At 43.4% G+C, this 19076-nt stretch overlaps 2 protein-coding genes across 2 annotated transcripts in view; both read right to left on the reverse strand.

Annotated features, from left to right (window-relative positions):
* Window positions 1–486: 486 nt before the first annotated feature.
* ppp1r27a (protein phosphatase 1, regulatory subunit 27a) lies at window positions 487–5685 on the reverse strand. The gene is made up of 3 exons (XM_068058718.1): window positions 5320–5685; window positions 3560–3710; window positions 487–1419 (listed from the first exon to the last, which is right to left on the reverse strand). Exons 1-3 carry the CDS (start codon window positions 5498–5500, stop codon window positions 1296–1298), a joined length of 456 nt encoding a protein of 151 aa, XP_067914819.1. The 5' UTR covers window positions 5501–5685; the 3' UTR covers window positions 487–1295.
* A 10706-nt stretch (window positions 5686–16391) lies between these two features.
* The window catches only part of p4hb (prolyl 4-hydroxylase, beta polypeptide), a 33695-nt gene continuing 31010 nt past the window's right edge, over window positions 16392–19076 (reverse strand). The window contains exons 10-11 of the mRNA XM_068058449.1: window positions 18811–18897; window positions 16392–17186 (exon numbers count right to left, since the gene is read on the reverse strand). Coding sequence (XP_067914550.1) covers window positions 17103–17186; window positions 18811–18897 — 171 coding nt within the window. The 3' untranslated portion in view covers window positions 16392–17102. The remainder of the gene's footprint in view (window positions 17187–18810; window positions 18898–19076) is intronic.

Below are 19076 nucleotides of genomic sequence, written 5' to 3' on the forward strand. Positions count from 1 at the left end.
TACAGTACAACCTCTTTAATATAATCAACTTTATTCCGGTGGTCAGTTCGGGTCAGGTCGAGCGCGGGAAAAAAAATGAAAGGACTCGGGCGGGGTCGGCCTCGGGTCGGATGTGGTTCTGGCGGGCTTGGGTCGGGTTTCGTTTGCAGAACCGAGCAGGCCTTTACTCCAGATGCAACGCAAAAGAAGTGAAATCTATTTCATTCTACAGCACAGAAAATATTGCTTGAGAAAGTATTTTAAAAACTGAACAATTTATTAAAAGCACCAAATGGTAAAAGTAAAGCTTGTTTTTGGATTGGATTATTAAATGGGGTGTAAAAAAAGGGCAGTGAAGTACACCTCGATTAACAGACAGGTAATCGTCATATTGAGGCATCAGATACAAGACAGGATAAGAAAGAAAATTAACTAGAAGTCAACTTGCATAACTATTAGTAACAAAATGTAGAACTTTATTCATTTATAAATATACAAAACATGGTCCAGTACATATTATAACAACAACTTGCATTTCTATAACACCTTTAACATAATAAAACATCCCAAAGCGCTTCACAAGGTTGTAATCAGAAAAAAGCCAAACTGGGATGTATTAGGAGGGGTGACTAAAAGCTTCAATAAAGAGGTGGGTTTCAAACAGGATCTTAAAGTCGGAGAGAGAGGCAGTGAGGTTTAGGGAGAGAATTCCAGATATAATTGGTAACTTCTTACTTAAAATGCAACAAACATTTCTCACCACAGTTATAATATTTCACACACTGATATAAAGCTTTTTCTAACTAAATGGCATTAATTACAAGGATATTTAGAAACAAGTCAATGATGACTCTGGATATGTAGAAAGGTGGGTGTGTGTGAGGAATCACAGCAAATTAAGACTCTAATGCAGGTAAGACTTGTTATTTTTCAGTTCACAACAAGGAGCTGGTAAAAGTGGTTAGTCCTAAATGCTATTGGTGAAAGTCTGAAATTCTGACACCAATACATCTTGCAACAAAAATGAGGAGTTCTTTAAAATCATCAGTTAACCTCTTGATAGCATCATTTAAAATTACTGGGGCAATGCCATTCATAAAGCCAAGACACAGAACAAAATAATCTCAGATTAACTATGTAGGCCCCTGACCAAGTTCTGCAGATCTCATCCTGCACTTGCACCCCTCCCGGTTGCTGGGGAAAATGCTGTGCTTTCTCTCCAGTCACAGCTGAACTCAGTTCCAGTAAGGATGTATTGTCCGCCGGTTGAATACACCTCGACCAAGGAATCCTGTTACGTGTTCTCAGCCATCCCTTCAAACAGCCCCTTGCAGCTCAAATAGCGCCCGCAGTTTGACATCTTCAGGGTCAATTAAGTCCATAGGAACCTCACCATCATCATTCACCACATCCACCCGGGCTCCCTGAGACAGCAGGTATCTGCATGGTCAAAGATAAATGATACACAGATGCAAAAACATCTACCACATGGCTTCTACACAGAAAAATCTAGGACTTCATTGTTCTTAAAGATAGATTTGTATTTATATAGCGCCTTTCACAACTTCAGGACATCCAATGCTTCCAGCCAATGAAATACTTTTGAAGTCTTGTTACTGCTGTAATGTAGGAAACACAGTACAGGTGTTGGATGAGGGATAAATGTTTGGTACAGTGGGACATTGTGGGATGGTACAGTCTGATACAATTGGACACACCATGGGATGGTATAGTCAGACACTCTGTGTGACAGTGCACTCCAGTACAGTCAGATACTCTGTGTGACAGTACAGTCTGGTACAGTCAGACACTCTGTGTGACAGTACAGTCTGGTACAGTTGGACATTCTGTGGGGCAGTATAGTCTTGTACAGTCGGACACTCCATGGGACAGTACAGTCTGGTACAGTCAGACACTCTGTAGAATACAGTCTGGTACAGTCAGACATTCTGTAGAATAAAGTCTGTTACAGTCAGACATTCTGTGGGACAGTACAGTCTGGTACAGTCGGACACTCCATGGGACAGTACTGTCTGGTACAGTCGGACACTCTGTGGGGCAGTACAAGCTGGTACAGTCGGCCGCTTCATGGGACTGTACAGTCTGGTACAGTTGGACAGTCTGTGGGACAATACAGTCTGGTACAAAACAAGAAATGCTGGAATCACTCAGCAGGTCTGGCAGCATCTGTGGAAAGAGAAGCAGAGTTAACGTTTCGGGTCAGTGACCCTTCATCGGAACAGTCTGGTACAGTTGGATTCTCCATGGGACAGTACAGTCTGGTACAGTGGGATACTCCATGGGACAGTACAGTCTGGTACAGTCAGACACTCTGTGGGACAGTACAGTCTGATACAGTGGGATACTCCATGGGACAGTACAGTCTGGTACAGTCGGACATTCTATGGGACAGTACAGTCTGGTACAGTCAGACACTCTGTGGGACAGTACAGTCTGATATAGTGGGATACTCCATGGGACAGTACAGTCTGGTACAGTCGGACATTCTGTGGGACTGTACAGTCTGGTGCATTTGGATGCTCCATGGGACAATACAGTCTGGTACAGTCGGACATTCTGTTGGACAGTACAGTCTGGTACAGTCGGACGCTCCATGGGACAGTGCTTTAGGAAGGAAGGGCATAAATGCTAAAGGAGCAGACAGCAATGGTGCAGCAGGGGATGCAGGCAATGAGCTGCCAGTTGGTATCAGACAGGTGGGTGTTTTGAGGACATAATATCAAAAGAAAAAAAGACTGTAACGTTGGAAATGCAGCAGCCAATTTGTGCACAGCAAGGCCCCACAAACAGTAATGCGGTAAGGACCAGGGAATCTGTTTTTAGATGTTGGTTGAGGGATAAATATTGTCCAGGAGACTGGGGAGAATTCCTCTGCTTTGCTTCAAAATAGGTTATTTTACACCCACCTAAGAGGGAAGACAGGGCATTGGTTTAACATCTCATCTGAACAACAGCACCTCTGACAGTGCAGCACTCCCTCAGTACTGCAGTGCAGTGTCAGCATAGATTTTCAACTCAAGTGTCTGGAGTGGGCCTTGAACCCACCACTTTTGAACTCAGAGGGAAGACAGCTACCCACTGACATGTAAGAGCATAAGAAATAGGAGCTGGAGTAGGCCATTCAGCCCCTCAAGCCTGCTCCACTATTCAATAAGATCATGGTTGATCTTCTATCTCAATTCCACCTTCCTGCACTATCCCCATATCCCTTAATTCCCTTCGTACCCAAAAATCTATCAATCTCCGTCTTGAATATTCTCAGCAACTGAGCAGCCACAGTTCTCTGGGGTGGAGAATTCCAAAGATTCACAACCCTTTGGGTGAAGAAAAGTCTCCTCATCTCAGTCCGAAATGGCTTGACCCCATGTTGTAGGTTCCTCAGCCAGGGTAAACATTTTCTCAGCAACTACCCTGTCAAGCCCCTCGAGAATCTGATATGTTTCAATTCGACATTGTATAGACACAGGCAATGTTATGGATAGGAAACAGTTTGGTATTTTCAATTTTTAAGCTACTTCACAAAATGATCTATCAGTATTGATGTAAAGTTTATTCTTACTGTGCTATCTCTGTGTGCCCATCACTGCAGCTCATATGCAGAGCTGTCCAGCCATTCTCGTCCCTCTGGTGAATATCGGCCCCATATTTGATCAGCAGTTTCACACATTCCAAATGCCCAGAAAGGACTGCTTCATGCAGAGCTGCCATTCCTAAAATTAAAATGCAAACCAACCGTTTAATTGAAAAAGTTTCCAAAATCACTTGTAAAAACCAATGCTTTAATTTCACAGGAATAAATCTGGCAACTAATTAATTCAGGGTATGGACACAATGTATTGTAATCTGTACAGTTCACATGTCATCATGGACTGCACCAGATATATAACATGCCAAAGGCAAAAGGCAGAAAAGTTCAACACCAGAGTCAGTCTGTGGTGTGGAATGTGGGGAATCTCACGACTTTCTGGCTGTAAATTGCCCCTAGTATAATTTCCAGTAAATAGACATGCATTTTGAGTTTAAAACTGGAGATTTCGGATCAAAATCAGTGGAAGTGTGACAATGATAGTGTTATGGTGGAAGTGTGACAATGATAGTGTTATGGTGGAAGAATGACAATGATAGTGTGACAATGATAGTGTTATGGTGGAAGTGTGACAATGATAGTGTGACAATGATAGTGTTATGGTGGAAGTGTGACAATGATAGTGTGACAATGATAGTGTTATGGTGGAAGTGTGACAATGATAGTGTGACAATGATAGTGTTATGGTGGAAGAATGACAATGATAGTGTGACAATGATAGTGTTATGGTGGAAGTATGACAATGATAGTGTTATGGTGGAAGTGTGACAATGATAGTGTGACAATGATAGTGTGACAATGATAGTGTTATGGTGGAAGTGTGACAATGATAGTGTGACAATGATAGTGTTATGGTGGAAGTGTGACAATGATAGTGTGACAATGATAGTGTGACAATGATAGTGTGATGGTGGAAGTGTGACAATGATAGTGTGACAATGATAGTGTGACAATGATAGTGTGACGGTGGAAGTGTGACAATGATAGTGTGACAATGATAGTGTTACGGTGGAAGTGTGACGGTGGAAGTGTGACAATGATAGTGTGACGGTGGAAGTGTGACAATGATAGTGTGCCAATGATAGTGTGACAATGATAGTGTTACGGTGGATGTATGACAATAATAGTGTGACAATGATAGTGTGACGGTGGAAGTGTGACAATGATAGTGTGACAATGATAGTGTGACGGTGGAAGTGTGACAATGATAGTGTGACAATTATAGTGTGACGGTGGAAGTGTGACAATGATAGTGTGACAATTATAGTGTGACAATGATAGTGTGACGGTGGAAGTGTGACAATGATAGTGTGACAATGATAGTGTGACGGTGGAAGTGTGGCAATGATAGTGTGACAATTATAGTGTGACGGTGGAAGTGTGATAATGATAGTGTGACAATTATAGTGTGACAATGATAGTGTGACGGTGGAAGTGTGACAATGATAGTGTGACAATGATAGTGTGACGGTGGAAGTGTGGCAATGATAGTGTGACAATGATAGTGTGACGGTGGAAGTGTGACAATATAAGTGCTCCTTTGATGTAAACCTGCGGAATGTGACGGAACATTATATAAGGTGTATTTAACGGCAGTTGTAATGGTTGCACGAACAATTTGATATTTTCTCTTTTAACTTAAATAAATGCCAGAGAAAACGATAAAAATAAAAATCCCCCCACCCCTTACACCCCCCTCTCTGGGACACCAGCAGTAACCGGGTTGCACTCACCGGACAGGTACAAGGTGTGCAGTTTCACTTTTCTCGCTCTGATGAATCGCCCGACTTGTTCAAGGTCACCCTGGCGAATGTGATCCTGGAAGACGATGTCATTGGGGAAGTGCACGGTGCGGCGGGGCTTCAGGATGACCGCAGGCTCCGCGTACCTGGACAGAGCTGAATAGTATTTCATTGCGGCTGAGATTAGAAGTGGGTAAGTGAACAGCCCTGTGTCCTGTAGATAGCGGTGCTGGCAGACTCTCCTACCCGGTAAGGCTCCTCACACACACAGCCTGCACTCCCCTATATACTGCACTCAGCTCTATTTGTGGGGACTTTGCTCATTGACTTGGGGAGAAGGTTGGGGGCGGATCTTGATGTCCCTCCCCACCCCTCTCACGTGTGCCCTCAATCCGAGTTGCAGATCCGCTGAGGAGAGAAGGGGGATTATTTTAAAATCATTGCCTTCACCCACGTGTTGCACCATTAAAGGGAATGAAGGAACATGGAACGTGTTTCCCTTGCTTTGGTGCCAGACAGAGTTGGAAATGGAGAGAGAAGGAAGGAGGTGGAATAATCTGAGATCCACTCCCACCCCCACAATGTAACATCCCAACGACATGTTCAAGAATGTCAGACCTTGCCATCATTGCTCCATTTTTCTAAACCCCTCCCCCCCCCCCCAAAAAAAAGAGCATCATTATTACATTTACTGCAACTTAGATCCCAGGCAGCTCGTGGCTTGAGTTTGTTAGGGCTGTGTTACAGGATTACACAATGTTGCAACTATCCTGTTTCCAATGTATCTTCTTGGCTGTTTTTTTGGCTTTCGGTGTATGGACAGGCTGTCCCCCGTCTGCAATAAAGTGTTTGCGATGTCGTGGGGCGAGGTGTCAGTGGGGGAGATGTGAGAGTTGGGGGTTCTCGTATAAAGTTACAAAGAATTACATAGAGTGTGCACATGACATGTAATGAGGCGAGTCGAACATTGACCGAGATGTGGTCAGAGGCAAGATGACTAAGTTGGTCAGTTCTGAGCACCACTGGGAATCGTTTTTTTAAAACATATCTGTGGGCATTCACTCATCAAAAAGGATTCTCACTTATTTTGGTTTTAAGTGCAACTTGCATCGATGTCTGTTATTTTTAGGCAAAACAATGTTTAACAGCGAATGTTCACCACCCTGGTAAGTGTCAGCTGTGGCTCAGTGGATTCCACTCTCGCCCCTGAATTAGAAGGTTGTGGGTTTAAGTCCCAGTCCAGAGACTTCAGCAGGTAATTTGCACTTTGAGGCCCCGTCTGCCCTCTGAGGTGGGACAGAGACGAGAACCCCCAACCCTATTCAAAGAGCAGTGCAGTTCTCCTCTGTGTCCCGGCCAATATTTATCCTTAAAACAGATAATCTGGTCATTCTTTTTATTGCCGCTTGTGGGATCTTGCTGTGCACAAATTAAGCTGCGCGCTTCCTACATGGCAACAGTGACTATACTTCAAAAGTACTTCATTGGTTGTGAAGTGCTTTTTGAACGTCCTGAGGTCATAAACGGCGCTATATAAATGCAAGTCTTTCCTTGTTCTCATACTAAATCCCTCCCTCTGCTTTTACTCCGGTTAACACTTGCCTTAAAAAAGAAGCTTTTAGCGCCAGCCTCTTTAACCCTTGTACAGCAACTGGGCCAACTGGAAAATAAACCCGTGTTTTTAAAATTTAAAAAGGAAATTCTTGAAATGTGTAGCAGACAGAAAAAGGAAACAAAGTGTACAATGGGAGGGGGGGGGGTGGTGGGGGTGTGATCAGAATTGTGATTTTCATGCTAATATATCTCTCAAATCCTGTTCACCCTGTTGTATCTTTCCAGATTTCTAGTCGTGTGCAGTTTTCTATCTTTTCTCTCCTATTTGATGTAAGAAATCCGAAGGAAGTTCTCTCCTCATTGTTGCCTCTCTTAGTTCAAAATCTAAATTTGTTTCCCCCCTCTCGTCCGGGATGATTTACCAACAACAACACTTCAGTCCTCAGTTCTAAAGGTGTCCCCAGCCGGAATGTTCCATTGTCTTTACAGATTCTGCCTGGCCCACTGTGGCTCTCCAGCATTTGTATTATTTTCTTTCAAACACGCTTCTCTCCGGATCCAGCTCATACCTCATTAGTTTTCAGGCTCCTTTATGGTCTCTGCTATTTCATGATCCTCTGCTCACTGCTCGCCCCGTTTTCCATGGAATCTTGCCCTTCAGCATACCTCACCCTATGAATCCTCTCAACCTTCCTAATTCAGCACCAGGGCTCAATCTACATCCCCAGGTCCTCCGCACACCCTCATCCGAGTTCCTTTCAGTCTTCACATCTGAAACCATCAATCTATTTATCTCTCCTATCTGTGATTGGCCTGCTCTAGAAGATTCTATTCCAATAATGGGACCCAGAATTTTTTTTTGTCGCTTAACTTTTTTTTTCTAAAGCTGTAGATTCCTGATGAGGGTACTCAACTACCTGTTAAAAAAGTAGTCGACCTATCTGCTGTCTATGGGATCTTGCTATGCACACATTTACTGTCGTGTTTGCAAGGATAAAAATAACGAATACACTTCATAGAACATAGAACAGTACAGCACAGTACAGGCCCTTCGGCCCACGATGTTGTGCCGACTCTTTAACCTACTCTAAGATCAAACTACCTACATACCCTTCATTCTACTATCATCCATGTACCTGTCCAAGAGTCGCTTAAATGTCCCTAATGTATCTGCTTCTACTACCACTGCTGGCAGTGCATTCCACGCACCCACCACTCTCTGTGTAAAGAACCTACCTCTAACATCTCCCCTAAACCTTACTCCAATCACCTTAAAATTATGCCCCCTGGTGATAGCCCTTTCCGCCCTGGGAAAAAGTCTCTGGCTATCCACTCTATCTATGCCTCTCATCATCTTGTACCCCTCTATCAAGTCACCTCTCATCCTTCTTCGCTCCAATGAGAAAAGCCCTAGCTCCCTCAACCTTTCTTCATAAGACATGCCCTCCAGTCCAGGCAGCATCCTGGTAAATCTCCTCTGCACCCTCTCTAAAGCTTCCACATCCTTCCTATAATGAGGCGACCAGAACTGAACACAATATTCCAACTGTGGTCTAACCAGGGCTTTATAGAGCTGCAGCATAACCTCGCGGCTCTTAAACTCAATCCCCCTGTTAATGAAAGCCAACACCCCATACGCCTTCTTAACAACCCTATCAACTTGGGTGGCAACTTTGAGGGATCTATGGACGTGGACCCCAAAATCCCTCTGTTCCTCCACACTGCCAAGAATCCTGTCTTTAAGCCTGTATTCTGCATTCAAATTCGACCTTCCAAAATGAATTACTTCACACTTTTCCAGCTTGAACTCCATCTACCACTTCTCAGCCCAGCTCTGCATCCTGTCAATGTCCCGTTGCAACCTACAACAGCCTTCCACACTATCCACAACTCCAGCAACCTTTGTGTCATCGGCAAACTTACTAACCCAGCCTTCCACTTCCTCATCCAAGTCATTTATAAAAATCACAAAGAGCAGAGGTCCCAGAACAGATCCCTGCGCAACACCACTGGTCATCGAGCTCCAGGCTGAATACTTTCCATCTACTATCACCCTCTGTCTTCTATGGGCCAGCCAATTCTGTATCCAGACAGCCAAATTTCCCTGTATCCCATGCCTCCTTACTTTCTGAACGAGCCTACCATGGGGAACCTTATCAAACACCTTGCTAAAATCCAAATACACCACATCCACTGCTCTTCCTTCATCAATGTGCTTTGTCACATCCTCAAAGAATTCAATAAGGCTTGTGAGGCATGACCTGCCCCTCACAAAGCCATGCTGACTATCTCTAATCAAACTATGCTTTTCCAAATAATCATAAATCCTGTCTCTCAGAATCCTCTCCAATAATTTGCCCACCACCGATGTAAGACTGACTGGTCTGTAATTCCCAGGGTTATCCCTATTCCCTTTCTTGAACAAGGGAATAACATTTGCCACCCTCCAATCATCTGGTACTACTCCAGTGGACAGTGAGGACGCAAAGATCATCGCCAAAGGCACGGCAATCTCTTCCCTCGCTTCCCGTAATAACCTTCAAAATAATTCATTGGCTGAAGTGCAGTGGGGCATTTTGAGGACAGTTCTGGTCTTCACACTTCAGAAAGGATGTGAGGGTCCTTGAGAGGGTGCAGAGGAGATTTACCAGAATGGTTCCAGGGATGGAGGATTTTAGTTACAAGGTTAGGTTGGAAAAGCTGGGGTTGTCCTCCTTAGAACAAAGGAGATTGAGGGGAGATTTAGTAGAAGTGTACAAGGCTTAGATAAGTTAGACAAGGAAAAACTGCTCCCATTAACAAATGGCACAAGGACTAGGGGACATAGATTGAAAATTCTGAGCAAAAGATGCAGGGGGAATATGAGGAAGCACTTTGTTATGCAGTAGGTGGTAATGACCTGGGACTCGCTGCCCACAGGGTGGTGGAAGTGGAGACGATCAATGACTTTCAAGAGGATGATGGCCACCTGAGAGAAATAGACTTGCAGGGCTATGGGGATCGAGTTGGGGAGTGGGACTGACTGCATAGCTCCATGGAGAGCCAGCTTGGCCGCGATGGGGCAAATGGCCTCCTTCTGTGCCATATATGACTCATAATATGGAAGGTGCAATAGTCAATACAAATTCTTTCATTATGGGTGCTCTGTAATAGCTGGGCCAAGTACCCATTCTTCAGGTAAACCTAGATAATGAGGGTGAAGACATCACAGTGGGACCTGATCCAGTCCTCATCGCATGCCCACACTCTACAGCAGGGTCACTGGACACAAGAAATAGGAGCAGGAGTAGACCACATGGCCCCTCAAGTCTGCTCCACCACTCAATATGATCAAGGCAGATCTTAGGCATCAATTCCACCTTCCCACCCGCTCACCATACCCCTTGATTCCCTGAGAGACCAAAAATCTGTCTAAACCCAGCCTTAAATGTATTCAATGATGGAGTATCCACAACCCTCTGGGGTAGAGAATTGCAAAGATTCACAACCCTCTGAGTGAAGTAATTTCTCTTCATCTCAGTCCTAAGATTGACCCCTTATCCTGAGACTGTGCCCCTGTGTTTTAGATTGCCTGACCAACAGAAACAATCTCTCACCATCTACTCTACCAAGCCCCTTCAGAATCTTGTCTGCTTCACTAAGATCACCTCTCATTCTTCTAAACTGCAGAGAATATAGGACACCAATCTGGAAACAAGAACTCCAGCTAATTTTACCCTGCATAGCCAAGTGACCCCTGAGACTAATTTGTAGTGACTCCATTGATGACCCAGTACAGACTAGGAAACCTAGCCAAGACTGGGAATTAGAAATGTCACCTTCTCCATCCCATAATCTCACACCACCAGGTGTATGCAACTATTAAGGCATGTTCTGTTATTTCAGATTTCCAACATTCATAGCTTTCTTTACTACTGCTGGTGTTAAAAATGAAAAATTTTTCCACCTACATTTACAACGACAATTTTTGGTGGGAAGGATAAGGAGGCTGCATTCTCCTGGAACATAGGTGTCTAAATAGAGTTGAGGAAGATGGATTCGGGGATACAGATACATAAATCACAAAGTAGGGGGCGGCACAGTGGTTAGCACCGCAGCCTCACAGCTCCAGCGACCTGGGTTCAATTCCGGGTACTGCCTGTGTGGAGTTTGCAAGGTCTGCGTGGGTTTCCTCCGGGTGCTCCGGTCTCCTCCCACATGCCAAAGACTTGCAGGTTGATAGGTAAATTGGCCATTATAAATTACCCCTAGGATAGGTAGGTGGTAGGGAAATATAGGGACTGGTGGGGATGTGGTAGGAATATGGAATTAGTATAGGATTAGTATAAATGGGTGGTTGATGGTCGGCACAGACTCGGTGGGCCAAAGGGCCTGTTTCAGTGCTGTATCTCTTTAAAAAAAAATGTTATTAATCTTGAAGTGAAAAACAGAGATGTTAATTGGTCAGACCACATGGAGAACTGTGAACAGTCAGGTCTCCCTATTAAAAATGTACAAAAAGATTTACTCAAATGATACCAGAACTGAGAGGTTATACCTATCAGGAAAGACTGAACAGACTGGGCTAATTTCTCTTCTTAAAAAGAAAGACTGTGTGTGATCCAATCAATGTCAAGATTCTGAAAGGGTAGAATGTAGAGATGTTTCCACTTGCATGGGAGACCAGAGCTAGGAGACAAAAATGAGTCACTAATAAATCCACCAAGGAATTCAGGAGGAATTTAAGTGGAGAGTGGTACGAATGTGAAATTTGCTATCACAGGGAGTGGTTGAGACGAATAGCTAAGGGGAAGCTAGATAGCCAAGGCGAAAGGCATACGATACTTTGATGGAATTAGACAAAGGATGGGAGGCTCATGTGGAGCATTAACAACATGGACCAACTGGCCTGTTCTTGTGTTGTAAATACTATCCAATACTGGGAGTTTTCCTTGCTGGGCATGTATGTACAAGGTTAAATTTAGATAGTTATCTCTTCCCTTCGGCTGGAGTACATGTGATCTGAAGTGCTTGTGATTAAATTGCATTGAGATTGAGCTTGACATCACTCTATTGCTGTATTTCTGAGAATATGTTGTGTGGTACTGAACCATAAAGACCAGATGGATCAGATTTGATTTCCAGTCTCTGTTACATTAACCCGGATAACAAATTGGACATTACAATTAAGATCAGTCATGTCAACTGTCTTTTTTTTGTATCTATTAACATTTTTGGCTGTGTGGTTTTAGTGATAAGTTTAAAAATTCATATATTGGATAACCTAGCATCACTGATGAATTTGTGATAAAACCCACAATGCGTTTTATCAGCAGTACCATCTTTGGGAGAAAAAGATTCAGAGGTCATTTCAAAAGACAACTCTCTTGTAGACTACAGGTTGAATTTTGGAAATGTCGAATGCATTGCCTGAAAGAACAGAAAAAGCAGAGTCAATCGTAACTTTCAAAGTGTAATTCGGATAATGACTTGGAGAAAAATTTGCACATCTATGGGGGAGGGGTAGTGGAGTGGGAATAATTGGATGGTCTTTCAAACAACCAGCACAGGCATGATGGGCGAATGGTGTAGGAAGAGAGAGAGTGTGAGTGAGCAGTCTCTACTCGAGGGTGATTGAAAGGCTATTGAAAATGGCAAATGGGCAGACCAGGTAAAGATGAGCCTTGGTGATGCCCCTCCAAATGGTCAAGGACCCTGCCAACATGCACTGTATAAATTTACAGATCAAGGAGCCACTTGGGGCAAGAAAAAAACCCTTGGAATCAGACACTAGCAAGAAATGCATCAGGTCCAGCAACCTAACCAGTACCCACTCTAGTGAAAACAAGTGTATGGTAGGGTAGACCTAGTTTTTGGCCCCAAGCTTAACATTGATAAACAGTTTAATTACTCAAGGCAAAGTTATCAAATACAACAGGTACACAAAGAATGATCACAATATGGGCACTACTACACTGGGGAGACTAAATGCAGACTGGGTAACCACTTTGTGGAACACCTCCGTTCAGTCTGCAAGTGTGACCCTGAGTTTCCTGTCACTCGTCATTTCAACTCTCCACCTTGCTCCCACTCTGACCTTTCTGTCCTCGGCCTACTACAGGGATCTAATGACACAAACTCAAGGATCAGCACCTCATCTTTTGTTTGGGCACTTTACAGCCTTCCAGACTCAACATTGAGTTCAATAGTTTTGATCATGACCTCTGCCCCCAGTTTTTTTTGTTGGTTCATTTTATGCCCTCCCAATCATGGTGCCCCCCGCCCCCCACATTTATTTCTTAATCCCTTTGTGTTCAGACAGCTGCTATCCTGCCATTTACACCTCATCCATACATATCTTTCTTTACTTGTCCCATTACCATTCCCTTTGGCTTTGTACAATACAAACATACAACCATACTAATTAGGAGCAGTAAGCCATTTGGCCCCTTGAGCCTGCTCCACCATTCAGACAGGTCACAGTCATAGATATAGCACCGAAACAAGCCCTTCGGCCCACTGAGTCCACGCCGACCATCAACCACCCATTTATACTAATCCTACATTAATCCCATTTTTTCCCCTCTCACATCCCCACCTTCCCTCAATTCTCCTACCACCTACCTACACTAGGGGTAATTTTTACAATGGCCAATTTACCTATCAACCTGCAAGTCTTTGGCATATGGGAGGAAACCAGAGCACCCGGAGGAAACCCACAAGGTCACAGGGAGAACTTGCAAACTCCACACAGGCAGTACCCAGAACTGAACCCAGGTCGCTGGAGCTGTGAGGCGGCGGTACTAGCCACTGCGCCACAGTTGATGGTTGATCTGATTGTAATCTCAACTCCACATTCCCACCTACCCCCGCTAACCTTTCACACCCTTACTTATCAAGAATCTATCTACTTCTGCCTAAAAATATTCAAAAACTCTGCTTGCACCACCTTTTAAGGAAGAGTTCTCAAATGAAACCTTTTTGTCATTTAACCTCTCCTGTCTTCCACCCTATCCCAGGCCTTCCCTTTTGTTGGGATGACAGATTGTTGTAGGAGAAAAGATTGAGGAGGCTGGCACTATGTTTTAGAGTTTAAAAGAATGAGAGATGATCTCATTAAAACATACAGAATTCCTACAAGGATTGATAGGGAGATGCAGGAAAGATTTTTCCCCTGGGTGGGGGTCTAGAATCAGGGCATACAGAGACACTGGCATAGCAGTAATGTGACTGAACTAATCCAGAGGCCCAGGCTAATGTCTTGGGGACATGGGTTCAAATCCCACCATAGCAGCTGGTGAAATTTAAATTCAATCAATAAAAATCAGGCATTGAATGTGGCTCAGTAACAGTGCCATGAAACTATCACTTGTTTAAAAAAAACCATCTGGTTCACCAATGCCCTTTATGGAAGGAAATCTGCCATAGTTACCTGGTCTGGCCTACATGTAACTCCAGACTCACAGCAACAGGGTTGACTCTTAACTGCTGCCTGAAATGTCCCAGCACATCACTCAGTTGTTAAGGGCAACTAAGGAAGGGCCAATAAATGGTGGCCTTGCCAGAAATGCCCACATCCCATGAAATAAAGACATAGGCCATTTAGGACAGAGATGAGGAGGAACCTTTGCACTCCGAGGGTAGTGCATCTTTGGAATTATCTACCCCAGAGGACTGTGGAGGTGTATTGAGTATATTCAAGACAGCAATCAATAGATTTCTAGATATCAAGGGATATGGGGATAGTGTGGGAAAATTGTATGGAGGTAGCTCATCAACCATGATCTAGTTGAATGGCAGAGCAGGCTAGAGGGGTCAACTTGCCAACTCCTGCTCTCATTTTCCATGTTCCCTCTCCCCTTTCACTTGCTCAAAAACTTATTACATTTCTAACTTTTGACAGTTCTGATGCAACCTTAACTTTTTTCTATCCACATATGCTCCTTTAGCTGTTGAGTATTTCCAACATTTTCTGTGTGAAAAAACAGTATCTTGAAAGTGCTGGACAGGAAATTGATGAGGGCCAGCAGCCGTCAGGCCCAACATGCAATCCAGTGACTATACATTTCACTTATCGATTGCTGGATCGTGGCTGTTTTCAGGGACAGGATGAAATTAATTTCCTGTTGTAGATCAGCTTTTTTCTTAACCCAGATAATGAGAAAGCTCAACTCATTTTGCAGCTCATTTCCTGGGAGTTTCACTTTCCTCAAAGACCACAAAACTTTGCGCAGGGCACTTTGATGCTGAATGTATACTGAAACCACAGACTATGTCCAAACAGAAAACTGAAGTAATGATTATTCACCCCATGAACTGATCAAGAGGAGTGGACTTCAAAAACCCCTCTGGGAACTTGGAAGACACATGCATGCTGAACATAGAGCTTTTGAGACCCTGAAATTGGTCTCTCCTCCCACATCCAAACACAGTTTGACATCAGGTTCACCCTGACGCATCAAAGCAGCATCTTAGAGTCCAATTACATCCTCGCCCACCATGCACAGGCACTTTCCAACACAGGTCGCTGAACTCTGGTTGGTTTCCCAATTGCTTAGAATACCGTACCAATAATAGCACCCCTACTGCCATAGAGTACCCATGAAGAGTCAAATCTTGGATTTTATTCCTGCTTAAGCTCAGAGGTAAACTCAGATTCCCACCCTCAATATGACTCCAAGACAGAACTGGCAATGGCAAATCAGAGCCAAGAATCTTCCACATCAGCTTCACATCTGTAAAGGAAGACATTATAACCAGTGATTCTTTTTCAATTACCTCCAGGTAACCCACTGTTTTGCACTCTCCACCGATGCTGCCAGACCTGCTGAGTATTTCCAACAGGTTGTTTCCATTTCAGATTTCCAGCATCTGCAGTATTTTGTTTTTAATAACCCTATATGTTATTGCCACAAGTACAGTGGCCTGGTTTGGATCTGGCCCTGCTTCAGCAGCAACACAATCCACCAACCCCAACTGCAAAGTGCATATGCCAACAGGACTGGGCTCAGCTGTGTTGTCCACTCCCCTCAGTGGGCTGTCTTACTGGAGCGAAGCAGCTGCAGGAATTCACCAGTTCAAAAAGGAAAATGGGTGGTGTTAAAAAGTTAAAAGCAGTAATTATCTGCAATACGGTCAGGTCAGATTTACTTCGATTCCTGGCAGTTTGTATAACTCACTTCTGCTGCTGGCCCCCATATAGTCTGGATTACATTTATAAAATGGATTAGAATTCTGAAGAACACCTCCAAGGTCAGGGATCTATAAATATCTTACAGTCAAAACATCATTTAAGCTCAGTGATAATCAAAGTTCAAACTTATGACTGGGCAGAGGCAAACTCAATGGGAGTTGCACCATGAGATAGGAGGAGGCCATTCAACCCCTCGAGATTTTTCTTCTATTCAGCTGGACTGTGTCTGATGTGCATTTCAACTCAATCTACCTGCTTTGGGTTCCAAAAACCTCAACATCCTTCCACAAGAAAAATTAAAAACCAATAAAACAGCTACAAACAATGCAAAAACAAGTCACAGAATGGAAAAGTTTAATTTTTCTTTAATTTCATCCTGGCCACCAAATCTCTGCCTCTGTTTAAACAGGTTGGAATGCTCAAAGAATTGCACAGTTCACTTACAAAGCTTCCTCACCCCACCCTTCATCTGCTGCACAGTATCCCCTCCCCCACCCCCTTAACCAAAACACACACACACAACAAAGTTAATTTATCACCTTGGGTCCAGATTCAAAAAAATCAGAAGCGTTTACTTTGAAACAGAAGAGTCCCTGATCTACAAAACTAGAAGCCTCTTCCTTTTAACAAGACTGCTGTTGAAGGATTGCTGAAGGACCAATGGCCCATTACGTTTCTCCTTCCCCTCAGCGGCCTCTAGTTCTGCACTCATCGCCATCTAGGCACTCGAACACATGAAGTGTGAGACAACCTTCCATCACCAGGCAAATACGTAATGTTAATACAAACAAGTTAAAAACGCTGTACAAAAGTACATTACATGAATCAGTAACAAGAAACAAAAAAGTTCCCAAGTGTAGATATCAGTTTGTGGCTTGAACAATTAAGGATGATGATCCCTAATAAATTAATTGATGGCAATTTGCACTGGGTGCATTGACAATTGGTTGGATATTCCCTGGTTTATCAACTCAGACTTGATGTTAAATATTTCACGTTTACTGCATTTTTGAATTGTACAAAATAGTGTTTTTGGCTGCAATTCTTCTTATAATTCATCTTTAAGATGATCAGTTTCTTCATCTTCCGACTCTATCTCCTCCACTTCCTCATCCTCAAGATCTTCAAGGTCCTGTGTGAACAGACAGCAGCAGGTGTAAGTGCAGTGTCAACTGTTGGACAACAAGCTGTTTACAGCATTGCTTCACCAGCTTCCAACCACATCCCCCCACCAATCTCATTTCCAGGAACAGTCCCACGCCTGCCATTTCACAACATATTTCCAGCATTCTCTTACAGGCATTGTAGAATTAGAAAGGCATCTGGGGACATCACATGCTGAAAATAGGACAGCTTAATTACATTCTTCAGGAGGTAAAACAAGCAGTCAATATTAGTATCTGATCCATCCATTATACTTGACCAGTAGTGTATAGATGTCTCAGCTTCTTTTGCACCCTCCCATCATAGCTCAATAAGACCACTGCCCATGTGAAATGGGAGTCACAAAACACCAGAAGGTTCAACTTATGCTGATCTCAGTCAGAGAAACAGTCGAACAGCTGTGATACTGCACTTGGTCACAGCACACCTGGAGAGAGATGGCAGGAAGAGGGAGAGGGTGGGGGTGGGAAGGATACCCATTCCCATAGTTATCCATCTGGAACATTTACACATGCAGCATCAGCCAGGATAGCAACTGGGCTCAGATGGGATATCTCTAACCCCATACCCAATGAAGATTGGCTACTTGTAAGACAGAGGGCAGCCAGTGGGAGGTGATAGAACTAAACTCCATAATAAAATATGAATATTGGAGTTTGTGCTCCTGATCACTAAACCCAGTGTTCTTGCCAGACATTTATGGTTTAACTGGACAGCTAACATTCTTTCCCCTGCACTGACAAGGCAGTAACATATTTAGAATGCATAAGTACTACAAAGCAACTGACATGCATGCAGCTATAGTCCAGCACAAATCAGCACCGTCAGGAGAGATGCCGCATTTCTGTTCCAGCAAGTTTCATTCTGAAAGCTCGAATCATTTAACGGACATGATCTAGGTGAAGCCAACAGGGATTCACAAGCAGCATGCTTGACCAGCACATACATAGGTCGGCCAAGGACACCTGCAAATATTTAAAATTAAAGCTCAGTTCATACAAGAAACCAGCACAAACACGTACTGCCCTTTACTAACCTGATTAGATTTGCCGAGGGCTTTCAACTATTTTGGGAAGATAAATTGCCTAAGCACCAAGAACTGTTCAGTCTCAAGACCAAAAATATACTTGGTACTTTTAAAATAGTTTGGTTAAGCATATTTAAATACTTGTTTACTTTCTCCTCTTAACCACACCTCCCCACCCCCACAGTGGATCAGATCAGGACAATATTCCAACAAGATTAACTGGGAAGTTCAAAGAAATGAAGCCAATATACCATTATGACATGCTGCCCACAGATTAGTATTGCCTAATGCAATAAAACCCTGCGATGGACACAACTAATACTTCTACTTCCAGCACTTCATGATCTGATCAGTGACACTTTGCAGTCCCAAGTTACCACTGAAGTTCATTACGTACTGCACCAAAGATCACCAGCAGATTCTTGGAAACACACCACAGGGTTAATTACACAAGCTCAAGATTGCCACCTTTTAGCTTGAACCAAAGCTTCATGAGCTGGCAGTGACCAGCCAGACTGAACACAATGGTCTCTGCCAATCTTAGATATTCCTATGCTGTACTCACCTCATCAACAGCACCTCCATCCTTTCCTCCACTCTCTAAAAATTTGACGAAAGATTCAAGCGTCCTCTCACCATTGAAATCTATAATCTGCAAATCAAAATGAAACAAATTGAGAGACTTTCATGGTGAAATGGCAAACATTTGAATGTTCAGGTTACTGTAAAACATTTCATAGTTATATGATGTTCGAGCTTTGGTATTTAGAGCATTTTAAGTGTTATGCGTTTATGCCACAGAAGAAAACTCCCTAAAACCATATTTCCAAA

This window comes from Heterodontus francisci, chromosome 26 (genome assembly GCF_036365525.1).
Source record: "Heterodontus francisci isolate sHetFra1 chromosome 26, sHetFra1.hap1, whole genome shotgun sequence".
Lineage (NCBI taxonomy): Eukaryota > Metazoa > Chordata > Chondrichthyes > Heterodontiformes > Heterodontidae > Heterodontus > Heterodontus francisci.

What these genes read in the sequence shown, in the direction of transcription:
- ppp1r27a (XM_068058718.1), bottom strand. Translation starts at nt 5,500, where the DNA reads ATGAAATACTATTCAGCTCTGTCCAGGTACGCGGAGCCTGCGGTCATC. An exon ending in GCACACCTTGTACCTGTCCG is followed by an intron (nt 3,711 to 5,319) that starts GTGAGTGCAACC and finishes TTTTAATTTTAG; the next exon opens with GAATGGCAGCTCTGCATGAA. An exon ending in GGGCACACAGAGATAGCACA is followed by an intron (nt 1,420 to 3,559) that starts GTAAGAATAAAC and finishes TTGACCATGCAG; the next exon opens with ATACCTGCTGTCTCAGGGAG.